Raw genomic sequence first — 13,792 nt, 5'->3', positions numbered from 1 at the left:
CAGGGATGTGTGCAAGTACAACACCCTTTGGGATAAAAACAGAAACAGTGATTAAGCTATTGACTTTAATCTCGAAATAGATTTATTGAATGTCCTTCATGATTGGTTAAGTGTTTCCATCTGTCTTTGCGTCATTCATCAGCCTTCTCCAGGGTGATATAGATCTAAAGTAAAAAGTATGGCAGCAGTTCAAGAGTGTGTGCATCTATACCTTACATGTACTGTGTATGTATGTCTGCGTGTGTGTATATGTGTATCAGAGTGTGAGTGTGTTTGTACCTGTGTGTGTGTGTTAATCAGTGTGTGTATACGTGTATCAGTGTGTGTGTGTTAGTCAGTATGTGTGTCAGTGTGTGAATGTGTGTGTCAGTGTGTGTATATGTGTATCAGTGTGTGTATATGTGTATCAGTGTGTGTGTGTCAGTGTGTGTATATGTGTATCAGTGTGTGTATATGTGTGTCAGTGTGTGTATATGTGTATCAGTGTGTGTATATGTGTGTCAGTGTGTGTATATGTGTATCAGTGTGTGTATATGTGTATCAGTGTGTGTGTGTCAGTGCGGGGCCACGGCTCTGCCCCTCAGACAGCCACAGGTGAGGTACTGCATGGCCTTCATGCTGAAGTGCATGAGGGGCCCCAGGTTGAACAGCATGTGGTAGAAGGCCTTCACTGACAGGCCCCCGGTCTCGTCTGCGTACTTCAGGGCCACGATGGGAGTGTACAGGGGGTTGGTCATGTTCCTGAAGTGGGGACTGTCCGACTCTATCACCTTCTGGGTCACCTGCAGGTCAGGAACACTCAGGTAAACAGGCAGAAACACACTGATGGCTGGCTGGTTGTGACTGGTTGGTTGTGATTAGCTGACTGGCTGGTTGTGACTGGTTGGATGGCTGACTGGCTGGCTGGTTGTGACTGGCTGGCTGGTTGTGACTGGCTGGTTCTGACTGGTTGGTTCTAGCTGGCTGGCTGGTTGTGGCTGGCTGGCTGGTTGTGACTGGCTGGCTGGCTGGCTGGTTGTGACTGGTTGGCTGTCTGGCTGTCTGGTTGTGACTGGCTGGCTGGTTGTGGCTGATTGGTTGTGACTGGCTGGTTCTAGCTGGCTGGCTGGTTGTGACCTACCCTGGCGATGTCATCGGGGTTCTGCCCCAGGGTCTGGAAGATGTCGAGGGAGGAGGGCAGGTACACGTTCTTGAAGTAGTTGACTGTGTCTGCATCTGCTCCTGGAAACTCCTTCTGACGAACATCCTCAATCATCTTAGCCTCAAACTCTGTATGCACTGGGCCTGGCTCGATCATGGACATGCTGGAGGGCAGGGGGGGGGGAGGAGGAAGGAGCCAGAGATAAGGAAATGAGAAGAAGACTTAAGGGACTTGAGAAGCCTGAGGCAGTGGGCAGGGGCATGCTGGTAAGTGTAGGAGCAGTGGGCAGGGGCATGCTGGTAAGTGTAGGAGCAGTGCATTGTGGAAGTTGTAGTCGTACTTACGTGACGTTGAACTTGAGCAGCTGCACAGCCAAACTCTCACAGAAGCCCTCAATAGCAAACTTAGACGCTGCATACACATCGTTAAACACCACCCCTGCACACACACACACAAATGAGACTTGTCTGGTCCTTTCCTCCTCCTCTTTATTCCCTCCCTCCTCCCTTCTCTCCTCCCTCACCTCCCTCCTCCTCCCTACCTTGTAGGCCCATCACGCTGCTGATCACGATGATGTGGCCTCCTCTCCTCCTCTTCATGTCTGGCATCACCTCCTTGATCATCCTGATCACACCGAACACGTTGGTCTCAAACACCTGTTTCATCTCCTGCATGGGGATGCTCTCCAGAGGCCCCACCAGACCGATCCCCGCGTTGTTGACTGTGGAGGGGGGGGGGGGGGGTAAGGAGGATGCACCAGTAGCACAGCACACTTGTGTTTCTGATGTTTTACAGTGTTGACCAGCAGGTGGCAGCACAACAACACAGAGCATCATGTCTCATTTCTGGAATCTGTGTGTAGAATAAGAACAGTAATGTTGATCATTATTATTAGCAGACACTTCAATCCACAGAGATACGGTGTGTGTGAGTGAGTGAGTGTGTGTATGGTGTGTGTGAGTGTGTGTATGGTGTGTATGGTGTGTGTGAGTGTGTGTATGGTGTGTGTGTGAGTGTGTGTGTGTATGGTGTGTGTGTGAGTGTGTGTATGGTGTGTGTGTATGGTGTGTGTATGGTGTGTGTGTGTGAGTGAGTGAGTGCGTCTTACTGAGCACGTCTACATGGCGATCCTTGATGCTGTTGATACAGTCTGTGACAGACTGGTCCGTGCAGACGTCCAGCGTGGCCAGGGTCAGCGTGCGTCCATACGCCTCCCCCGCTGCCTCCACCAGCTTCTCCTTACGCTTCAGGTCACGCATGGTCGCTATGACTACAGGGGGGGGGGTCATTGTGAGTTCACAGTCCACAAACTAAACTTTCTCTCCCCTCCTCCTTCCTCCCAATGATCATGTCTGGGGTCAACCAAAGTTCACTGCTACAGAAAGATAATATAATAGTCTGTTGAGGAGTGGTTACACCTTTTCTCTCTCCTCCCCCTCCTCCCTGCCTCCCCCCTCAGAGAAAATAAGTTACAGGTTGCTGCATGTCCCCTGGAATGCTTGTACTGTAGGCTTAGTGCAAGTGTGTCTAGTTCCTGTGTGTGGGTGTGTGTGTGTCTAGTACCTGTGTGTGTGTGTGTGTGTGTGTGTGTCTAGTACCTTTCTGTGTGTAGTGAGTGTGTGCAGTGACTGCATTCTGCGTTGTAGAAATGTGCAATCGTTCAAGAACAGTGAGGAGAGAAAGAGGAGAGATAGAGAGAAGACAAAGCGAGAGGTGAGGGAGGACAGAGGGAGAGATAAAGGGTGAGAGTGAGAGTATGGTGGAGAGATAACGAGTGAGAGTGAGTATGATGGAGAGATAAAGGGTGAGAGTGAGAGTATGATGGAGAGATAAAGAGTGAGAGTATGATGGAGAGATAAAGGGTGAGAGTGAGAGTATGATGGAGAGATAAAGGGTGAGAGTGAGAGTATGATGGAGAGATAAAGGGTGAGAATGAGAGTATGATGGAGAGATAAAGGGTGAGAGTGAGAGTATGATGGAGAGATAAAGGGTGAGAGTATGATGGTCACTTGTCCTCCCCTCTCTTCGCCTCCCCTCTCTCTCTCTTCCTCCCTTCTGTTGCTCCTCCCTCTCTCAGTCTAAAATAGCTCCACCAGGCCAGGATCAGAGCATCTTAGCATCAGATTAGCGTTAGCAACCCCAGGTCTCCAGAAATAACCCCCCTCCTGCCTTGCTCACTGACCAGAGACACAGCCCCTGGCTGGGATGGGTCTGCCTTGCTCACTGCCCAGAGACACAGCCCCTGGCTGGGATGGGTCTGGCAGCAAGAAGGAGGATTAACCCTTGTGTTATCTTCGGGTCATTCTGACCCATCAGTCATTGTGACCCACCGTCGTATTGCGACAGATTTACCGCATACAAAGACAAAGTGAAGCATTTTCTTTTAACCGTTGGGCTGTCTCAGACCCCCCACATTGCAAAGGTTAAAAGAAAATTATTTTAATTTGTTTTTGTATTGGGTAAAATTGGGTAAACACAACGATGGTTCGTTATGAACCTTTGGGTCATGTGACCCGAAGGCAGCACGAGGGTTAAGTAGAGATCAGAGACATAACCAGCTATGTGTGTGTGTGTGTTTACATTCCCAGCTGCTCACAATGTCGCAGACACACACACACTCAAACAAACACACACACAGTCTCTCTCACACACATATCACTTATACTATATAGCAGTGGTTCTCAACCCTGGTCCTCAAGTACCCCCTGTTCTGCATGTTTTAGATATTTCCCTGCTCCAACACACCTGATTCAAATGAATGGGTCGTTATCTAGTTATGCCGAAGCCAGTTAACGACCATTCATTTGAATCAGGTGTGTTGGAGCAGGGAAATATCTAAAACATGCAGAACAGGGGGTACTTGAGGACCAGGGTTGAGAACCACTGCTATATAACATGACACCATATGCTACTGTACAGTGTACAGTATCTACAGCAGTGTTTCTCACCCTGGCCCTCAAGGACCCCCTGTCCTGCATGTTCTAGATGATTCCAACACCTGATTCTAATGAATGGGTCATTATGAAGCTCAGCAGAAACCTGCAAACGAACATTCATTAGAATCAGGTGTGTTGGAGCAGGGAAACATCTAGAACATGCAGGACAGGGGATCATTGAGGACAATCAGAATTTATCATTGAATCTCATCAGATTCTCTCAATTCCTGTCACTCTCCATCCACCTCTCTCTCCCTCTCACCGTGATACCGTTGCTTCTCATCCTTGGCCAGCATCACGGCCATCCGCAACCCGATACCGGAGGAGCAGCCGGTAATTAGTACCACTTTCTGTCCCGCATTCGCCATGCCTCAACTGTATCGGTAACGGACACGCTGCTGTCCGGTGGGGTCGGGGGTTCTGGATACGAGCCCTGGAGAATGAGACGAGTTGCGAGCCACAATAAGCGGATAACACACACACACGTCCAGTGACCAAAGGAGGGAGCGGGGGGGGGGGGGGGGGGTCACATGGACAACAACAGCGCGGTGATTATCTAACTGGCAGATTGCCGGTTGGTCGCCTCGCTCTTCTCCCTTGTTGTCTTTCATAATTACTGGATTGGCTTGCATAACGGAACATGCATAGTTTGTGCATAGTTTCACGTTCCGGTACTTGGTGTCGTGACAGAAGGTTTGTTCAGTCTCGCTACTGAGTCTCACCGTTATCTCGTAAACACAACGTAAACCTCACCGAACCCCAATCACCGACAAACTGAGATTAAACTAATTTCCTCATCGATTTCCCAGCGTGCATTTCCTATCTGTTCCGCTCTGGCGCCATCTAGCGGCAGATACATTTTCCAGTTTACTTGCGAAAAACGTAGAGATGCCATCAAAGATGATGAATTACAATGATACATACTTGGTTGACCGACTATGCTTAATGGACTATACGTCTAACATTAGTGACAGACACATATTCACTTCTGCTGTAACACCTTCGTAAGGAATCGGGCTAGTAATCTGAAGGTTGCCAGTTCGATTCCCGGCCGTGCCAAATGACGTTGTGTCCTTGGGCAAGGCACTTCCCCCTACTTGCCTCGGGGGAATGTCCCTGTACTTACTGTAAGTCGCTCTGGATAAGAGCGTCTGCTAAATGACTAAATGTAAATGTAAGGGAGTGGGTTTAGAGATACATCTGGAATCCACCCAAGAGGGAGGGAAAAGAGAACGTGTGTCTGTGTGTTCACACCTGATAACCTGCTGGAAGTTTTCACATGTGTTTTGTCTTATGATGAGGGAGTCTCACACCCAAAGGAGGGGAGAACACACACAGAGAGAGAGAGAGGCAGAGAGAGAGAGACAGAGAGAGAGATGAGGGGGAGAGAAAGAGAGAGAGAGGGGAGAGAGAGAGAGAGAGAGAGAGAGAGAGAGAGAGAGAGAGAGAGAGAGAGAGAGAGAGAGAGAGAGAGAGAGAGAGAGAGAGAGAGAGGAGGGGGAGAGAGGGGGAGAGAGAGGAGGGGGTTCCTTCAGCAGATACTTTTCTCCAAAGAAAGAGGGGGATTTGAACCTGTAACCTCTCAATCTGCAGGCAGATGTTCTACCACTGAGCTGTACCAAATTACACGTGTGTGAATGTGTGTGTTTGTGTGAGTGTGTGTTGGATCTTAAAGAGTGTCTGGTCTGTGGGTGTGTTAGAGTATGTGTTACCTGCTGCCTACCTGGATTTCAGCCTGTGGCTGTTTCCACTGGAGCACAAGGTGCTCAACACCTGAGTGTGTGTGTGTGTGTGTGTCTGTCTGTGTGTGTGTGTGTGTGTGTGAGGGAGGGAGGGAGAGAGAGCGAGACAGAGCAAGGCTGGGCAGAGACAGGAATCTGCAGCAGCATATTTCTATTAGTCGGGCATCTCCGTTCTGTCCTAGCATGCCAGGGTCTCCAGAGTGTGTGTGTGTGTGAGTGTGTGAGTGAGTGTGTGTGTGTGACCAGAGAGACAGAGAGAGAGACAGAGAGAGAGACAGACAGAGGAAAGGGAGAGAGGGAAGAAGGAGGAGAGACAGACAGAGAGAGAGTACCTGGTATAATCTGATACCATAGTTTTGTTTTTGTTGCTCATTATTTATGAGCCGTATTTCTGTGGGCACGAGACAATCGTTTCTGTAACCGCAACAACTCTGCCGCGAGGCTAATTCTAGGAGGGAGGGCTCACCGGAAAAGGAGGGAGGGAGGAGAGAAGGAGGGAGGAGAGAGGGGGAGAGAAGGAAGGAGAAGGAGGGAGGAGAGAGGGAGAGAGAAAGTTGACGGGTGCTGGCAGACATAATGTGAGTGAGGGTTTCTGGCAACGAAAACTGAGTTTTATTTTCCCTTTCATCCGTCCATCACAGATCAACCGGACGACCGGACGTGGGGAGCACTGGAGACGGGATACATGTACCGTTCATGGCCGTGAAAGTCTGTAGCCCCGCGTGCAGCCGGCGTTAATCCCCGCTGTTGCACAGGTACCAAGTGGAGCGCAAGGACACCCGGGACTAAACGTTGACAGACAGTTAAAAAAAATTGGGTGAAAGATGCACCGACCGCCGCGGGACAGTTGGATATGTCCGTTTGTGCTTCTCGTAACTGCCGTTCTGCACACCACGCGCGCAGCACAATCAGGTAAATCGAGATATCCGAATAAACGGCTGTGCGGGAGAGTTACTGTAACTCTCACCTTCCTCCCGTAGCAATATCTACCCCTCCATGTTTCTGTGTAACCCTACCCCTCCATGTTTCTGTCTGCACTCTCTTTCAGTCCCTATATATCTCTCCCCAGTTTTCCTCTCTCATCTCCCCCACCTCTCGCTCCCCATCTCTCTCCCCCCCTCTCTCCACCCCCTCTCCCCATCTTTCTCCCCCCCTGGTTCTCTCCGTGCTGGTCCTTCGTGCTGGTTCGGGCTTGTCTCTGAAAGCTCGCTCTGTCTCTGTCTCTTTAGCGCACGCGGCGACCCGTTACCATGGCGCCGTTTACCGGTATTTAACCACCGGATCAATATAGACTCAAACTGAAACACCAGGCCATGGGCATCTAGGTGTGTGTGTCTCTGTGTGTGTGTGTGTGTGTGTGTGTGTAGCAGAGGTGGCACCACAGGTCCAAAAGTGGTGGGGCAAAATTTGAGACATACTGGCGTTTTCGGTAACCATCTGCACTGACTCGTTTTTTAATACGGTCTATGCTCGAGAGCGTTAACAGCAATGAGTTGTTGAGAGGGGGGGAGGGGGGGGGGGGGGGGGTCGATGCTCTGCCTCTGGGCCCGGGTTGGCTGTTGCTAGGAGATCACTGTGATTGACAGGTGCATCACTTGTTGCAGTCATCGTTTGAAATAGTGCGTTATAGTCAACAGAGTAAACGGGCTGAAATGTGGAGAAGTATTTTATCAACTTGTTCAATTGCAAGAAGAAGTTTTTTTTAGTTTTTAATAATTAAATACATTAAATGCGCTCAATACTCCGCTGAGTGAAAAGTATTGGGGCAAATGCATGCTCAACACATGTGCCGGCAGCTCTGGTGTGTAGGTAAGAAGGGTGTGTGTGCGTGTAGGTAAGTAGATTGTGTGTGTGTGTGTCTGGGCATGTCTGTACCTCCAGGCTTTACAGGAAATGCAGGCCCCTCAGTTTTCAGCTCTGATTGGCTGACTGGTCCAGTGTCCCTGGTTGGCTGATTATGCTCTCAGGGTGTGTCTTCTTTGCCTCATCTGCTGACCCCTGACCCTGATCCCTGACCCTGACCCCTGACCCTGACCCCTGACCCCTGACCCTGACCTAGTAATGAGAGACTTCTGCAGCTCTACAGGTCAGAGGTCAGAGTCATCGCTGCTCAGTGGCACGTGTGTGTGTGAGAGTAAGTGTGTGTGTCTTTGTGTGTGTGTAGTCAGAGTTGATGTGGTGGACAGGTGGTGATATAATAACATCCCAGCTGGATAGACACATGCCAGGCTTTCTGTGTCTGTTTGAGAGAGAGAGGTAGAGAGAAAGAGAGAGAGAGGTAGAGAGAGAGAGAGGGAGGTAGAGAGAGAGAGAGAGAGAGAGAGAGAGAGAGAGAGAAGGTAGAGAGAGAGGGAGGTAGAGAGAGAGAAGAGGGAAGTAGAGAGAGAGAGAGGGAGGTAGAGAGAGAGAGGAGGGAAGTAGAGAGAGAGAGACGGAGGTAGAGAGAGAGAGGAGGGAGGTAGAGAGAGAGAGGGGTAGAGAGATAGAGGAGGGAGGTAGAGAGAGAGAGAGAGAGAGAGAGGTAGAGAGAGAGAGAGGAGGGAGGTAGAGAGAGAGAGGGAGGTAGAGAGAGAGAGGAGGGAGGTAGAGAGAGAGAGGGAGGTAGAGAGAGAGAGGAGGGAGGTAGAGAGAGAGAGGGAGGTAGAGAGAGAGAGGGAGGTAGAGAGAGAGAGAGGAGGTAGAGAGAGAGGGAGGTAGAGAGAGAGAGGGAGGTAGAGAGAGAGAGGGAGGTAGAGAGAGTGTAACATCAGGTAATAACAGCTTCCAAATTAGAAGCAGCTTTTCTGTGTGTGTGTGACAGAGAGCAAGAGAGAGAGAGTGTGTCTGTGTGTGTGTGTGTTAATGTGTGTGAGTGTGTATGGTGTATGTGTGTGAGTGTGTGTTAATTTGAGTGTGTTAGTGTGTGTGTGTGTGTGATTAGACTCATTATTTCCTGGTCAGGGTGAAGAATGTAACAAGGTCCTAATGTCTGAGATCTCTTTCACATCCCCTCCAATACTCTCTCTCTCTTTCTCTCTCTCTCTCTCTCTCTCTCTCTCTCTCTCTCTCTCTCTCTCTCTCTCTCTCTCTCTCTCACTCTACCTCCCTCCTCTCTCTCTCTCTCTCTCTCTCTCTCTCTCTCTCTCTCTCTCTCTCTCTCTCTCTCTCTCTCTCTCTCTCTCTCACACACACACACACACACACATCTGGATTCCAGAAGAGACTCCTGCTTCAGTAATATGAACTATGTGTGTGTGAGTGTGTGTGTCTAAGTGTCTGCACATGAGTGTGTGTTTGTGTGTGTGTGCACCTGCGTGTCTGTGTGAAGGTACATTTGTAAGTCACTCATACAATCATTCAAAACACACACACACACACTAACACACACACACACATGGTTGTGAGCAGTAGCAGCCTCCTCAGTCTGACCCTTGTTCTCCCTGGATGTCATCCAGGGCATGAGACATGTCCGTAGATTACCCATGATCCTTTGTGGTAAAAAAATGTGTAACTTGGTTTTATAAGTATTCCTAGATATACTCATCCTAGATCTACTCGTCCTAGATCTACTCATCCTAGATGTACTTGTTCTAGAGCTACTCGTCCTAGATGTACTCGTCCTAGATCTACTCGTCCTAGATCTACTTGTTCTAGAGCTACTCGTCCTAGATGTACTCGTCCTAGATCTACTCGTCCTAGATCTACTCGTCCCAGATTTACTCGTCCTAGATTTACTCGTCCTAGATCTACTCGTTCTAGATCTACTCGTTCTAGATCTACTCGTCCTAGATCTACTCGTCTTAGATGTACTTGTCCTAGATCTACTCGTCCTAGATGTACTCGTCCTAGTCCTAGATGTACTCGTCCTAGATCTACTCGTCCTAGATCTACTCGTCGTAGATGTGTGTCAGCACGTGTCTGGGTGTCTCTTCTATTCTTTATACGCTAACCCTAACCCTAACCCTAACCCTATACAAGGCCACTGCAGTTTATAACATTCTGCTCTGTTGACTGTCACAGCTTATAGGCTGACAGTTAGTATGTGCATGTGAACTGTGTGTGACATGTCTGTGAATGTGTGTGTGTGTTCAAAGCTCCAGGTTATAACTGGAACCGAACTGATTAGGACCAGGTGAAAGGGATGTCTGACACACACCACACACACACTGTGTGTATTTGTTTGTTGGCAATGTGTCCATGTCTGTGTGTAAGAGAGAAAGATAAATACAAAGTGAGATTCAGAGAGATCAAGAGATAGATACTAAGAGAGAGAAACAGAGAGGTGCAGCTGGGTAGAATGTTTCATGAAGTGACTCAATTGTGTAGATTTTATAGGTCGACATACCATGGACCTTACGTACCTCTCACACTGTTAAAACATCTGTGTGTGTGTTTGTGTGTGTGAGTATGTGTGTGTAGGTGTGTGTGTGTATGTATTTGTGTGTGTGAGTGTGTGTGATTGTATGACATCGTACTAACACAACTAATTGTAGCTTTTACTCAATCATGACTCATTTCTGTTTGCTGACCCCGCCCCTCCCTTGTCCTCAGCCAATGCGGTGGATGTGCTGAGGGTGCTGGCCCTATCAGAAGATATGGAGGGCGTGTCACTGGAGGCAGGGCTCTGCACCAGTAGGCGGGGCCAGGAGGAGACCGACCTATCACTGAAGATCAGCAGGAAGATTCAATTGAGTGTGCCCACAAAACAGCTGTTCCCAGGTAGAACAGAGAACACAGAATATAGAACATATCTAACTATCTATATAGATCAGAGAACACATCTATGTTTATATGACTATATGTTTATAGCCATGTCTCCCTGTGTGTGTGTGTGTTTATATAACCCTGTCCAGTCTCGGGGTTCCCGGAGGACTTCTCAGTGGTGATGACGGTACGGGCAGCGCGGGGTTCCCAGGTGTTCCTGCTGTCTCTGTACGACCCCCAGGGCTCGCAGCAGCTGGGCCTGGAACTGGGCCGCTCCCCTGTCTTCCTGTACGAGGACCAGCAGGGCCTGCCCCCCCCACACCTCTACCCCACCTTCAGGAAGGTGCAGCTGGCGGACGGCAAGTAGGTACACACACACACACACACACACACACACAGCGAGATGTTTCAACCATGTATACCTACGTATGTGTGTGTGTGTCCAGGTGGCACAGGGTTGCCTACAGTGTGGAGGGCCAATCAGTGACTTTGTTCCTGGACTGTGAGAAGGTTGTGACCCTTGACCTCCAGAGAGGCCCTGCCCCCCAGGTGAGCACTGAGGGCGTGACCGTGTTCGGGACACGCCTCCTGGACGAAGATGTATTCGAGGTGGGTTACACCTGTCACACCTGTTACACCTGTTACACCTGTCACACCTGTCACACCTGTCATACCTGTTACACCTGTCACACCTGTCACACCTGTCACACCTGTTACACCTGTTACACCTGTCACACCTGTCACACCTGTCATACCTGTTACACCTGTTACACCTGTCACACCTGTCACACCTGTTACACCTGTTACACCTGTCACACCTGTCACACCTGTCATACCTGTTACACCTGTCACACCTGTCACACCTGTCACACCTGTTACACCTGTCATACCTGTTACACCTGTCACACCTGTCACACCTGTTACACCTGTCATACCTGTTACACCTGTCACACCTGTTACACCTGTTACACCTGTTACACCTGTCACACCTGTCACACCTGTTACACCTGTTACACCTGTCACACCTGTCACACCTGTCATACCTGTTACACCTGTCACACCTGTCACACCTGTTACACCTGTCATACCTGTTACACCTGTCACACCTGTTACACCTGTTACACCTGTCACACCTGTCATACCTGTTACACCTGTCATACCTGTTACACCTGTCACACCTGTCACACCTGTCACACCTGTCATACCTGTTACACCTGTCACACCTGTCACACCTGTTACACCTGTTACACCTGTCACACCTGTCACATCTGTCACACCTGTCACACCTGTCACACCTGTCACACCTGTCACACCTGTCATACCTGTTACACCTGTCACACCTGTCACACCTGTCATACCTGTCACACCTGTCATACCTGTTACACCTGTCATACCTGTCACACCTGTCACACCTGTCATACCTGTTACACCTGTCACACCTGTCACACCTGTTACACCTGTCACACCTGTCACACCTGTCACACCTGTCACACCTGTCACACCTGTCATACCTGTTACACCTGTCACACCTGTCACACCTGTCATACCTGTTACACCTGTCATACCTGTCACACCTGTCATACCTGTCACACCTGTCACACCTGTCACACCTGTCACACCTGTCACACCTGTCACACCTGTCACACCTGTCACACCTGTCACACCTGTTACACCTGTCATACCTGTTACACCTGTCACACCTGTCACACCTGTCATACCTGTCACACCTGTCATACCTGTTACACCTGTCACACCTGTCACACCTGTCACACCTGTCACACCTGTCATACCTGTTACACCTGTCATACCTGTTACACCTGTCACACCTGTCACACCTGTCATACCTGTCACACCTGTCATACCTGTTACACCTGTCACACCTGTCACACCTGTCACACCTGTCACACCTGTCACACCTGTCACACCTGTCACACCTGTTACACCTGTTACACCTGTCACACCTGTCATACCTGTCATACCTGTCACACCTGTCACACCTGTCACACCTGTTATTGTTTGTCTGTAGGTGTGTGTGAGTGTTACTGTGTGTGTGTTACTGTGTGTGTGTTACTGTGTGTGTGTGGTCAAGGTACTATCACTACCACCATCACTATCACATTATGGTATTGTTGTGGGCATAGCTACAAACAGGAGTACAGCGCAGTGGTTAGAGAGCACTTAACTGCAGATCAAGAGGTTGAACACTTAAATCCACCCCTGGTAGTGGCTTTGGGAGACAACATCTTCTAAATGATGTCATTGGGTGTGCTCAAGCCTTCGGCGAGCACAACCATTGTTCTCTCTCATATATATTCTTTATTTATTATTATTATTATTATTGATTTCCCCACCCCTAAGGATCCCTCAATATTTGGGCTACATAGACAACGTCGGTGTCAAAAGGTTCGTCTTGTTAGTGATTGCATTGCTTGTATTTTTATTTACGTTCCGTTGCACGGTTTAGGAGGTTACAAAGTTTTTGTGGCAAAAAGTGCCTTGTGTGCACAAGGGAACTCAGTGCTAGCCTAATGTCACAACGTCATCACATGTTAGCAACGACGCAAAGATGCGACGTTCTAGTAAGACAGACAGTGATATCAGCGAGCCCTCAGCATTAATACCATAGCTAAAAGTCTAGGAAAGTTGAGGCTACTTGGTTCCCCTTCGTTCTTTTGGTGAGGAGTCTCACAAGCCCTACTTACCCAGCGTCATGGAGCCGACCAGCTAAATACTTATTTAGCACTAGCGTTGCTACCTGCATATACCTACAGCTGGCAGCTGTGTTCCGTTTTGCTCCTAGATTCAGACCTAGCCCCGGTCAATTGTAGAGATATCTAACTACTACACTTCTGCTGTGGGGGAATCACAGAAGCTAACCAGTCGAAGGGCGTACAAAAATACAGGAGCACTCCCCACAATTTCCCCAGAAATTGTACCCTCTCTAGTTATTACTGCATCACTGGGATCAGGAAGGGGTAGGGTTCTTGTTCCTAGAGACAAGAGCGAGGAAGCCCCCTCTAGTGTTGGGGGTGGAGTACACACACACACCTACACACACACACACACACACCCACATACATCTACACAAACACACACACCTAAACACACACACATCTACACACACACACATACACCTACACACACACGTCTACACAGTGTAGCAGGTGTTTCAGAACCAAACAGCACTGGCGCCAGTTGGGTTTAAATTTCTGGAGACATTTATCTGGAAAAGGATGATTAAAGTGCTGGTAAAATCCCTTTGATCCTATGAACACACTGAGACTGACATT

At 49.1% G+C, this 13,792-nt stretch overlaps 2 protein-coding genes across 2 annotated transcripts in view; one reads left to right on the top strand and one right to left on the bottom strand.

Annotated features, from left to right (window-relative positions):
- Positions 1-50: 50 nt before the first annotated feature.
- Positions 51-4,877, bottom strand: LOC134008961 (retinol dehydrogenase 8-like). The gene is made up of 7 exons (XM_062448566.1): positions 4,800-4,877; positions 4,340-4,510; positions 2,250-2,411; positions 1,683-1,862; positions 1,486-1,579; positions 1,121-1,304; positions 51-782 (listed from the first exon to the last, which is right to left on the bottom strand). The coding sequence occupies exons 2-7, from the start codon at positions 4,443-4,445 to the stop codon at positions 555-557; spliced, it is 954 nt and encodes a 317-aa protein (XP_062304550.1). The 5' UTR covers positions 4,446-4,510; positions 4,800-4,877; the 3' UTR covers positions 51-554.
- Positions 4,878-6,095: 1,218 nt separating this feature from the next.
- col5a3b (collagen, type V, alpha 3b) overlaps positions 6,096-13,792 on the top strand; it is a 37,267-nt gene continuing 29,570 nt past the window's right edge. Inside the window, exons 1-5 of the mRNA XM_062448532.1 lie at positions 6,096-6,154; positions 6,461-6,731; positions 10,350-10,517; positions 10,652-10,865; positions 10,949-11,111. Coding sequence (XP_062304516.1) covers positions 6,644-6,731; positions 10,350-10,517; positions 10,652-10,865; positions 10,949-11,111 — 633 coding nt within the window. The 5' untranslated portion in view covers positions 6,096-6,154; positions 6,461-6,643. The remainder of the gene's footprint in view (positions 6,155-6,460; positions 6,732-10,349; positions 10,518-10,651; positions 10,866-10,948; positions 11,112-13,792) is intronic.

This window comes from Osmerus eperlanus, chromosome 22 (genome assembly GCF_963692335.1).
Source record: "Osmerus eperlanus chromosome 22, fOsmEpe2.1, whole genome shotgun sequence".
In the NCBI taxonomy this organism is placed as follows: Eukaryota; Metazoa; Chordata; class Actinopteri; order Osmeriformes; family Osmeridae; genus Osmerus; species Osmerus eperlanus.
The sequence above is the reverse complement of the archived record's forward strand: the minus strand, read 5'-3'. Positions and strand labels throughout refer to the sequence as shown.

Bases quoted from the DNA above. Each gene is read 5' to 3' on its own strand.
- LOC134008961 (XM_062448566.1), bottom strand. From the start codon at position 4,445: ATGGCGAATGCGGGACAGAAAGTGGTACTAATTACCGGCTGCTCCTCC. The intron at 1,863-2,249 runs GTAAGACGCACT...CCCCCTCCACAG, and splicing joins TCGCCATGTAGACGTGCTCA to TCAACAACGCGGGGATCGGT. The intron at 1,580-1,682 runs GTAGGGAGGAGG...GTGTGTGTGCAG, and splicing joins CAGCGTGATGGGCCTACAAG to GGGTGGTGTTTAACGATGTG.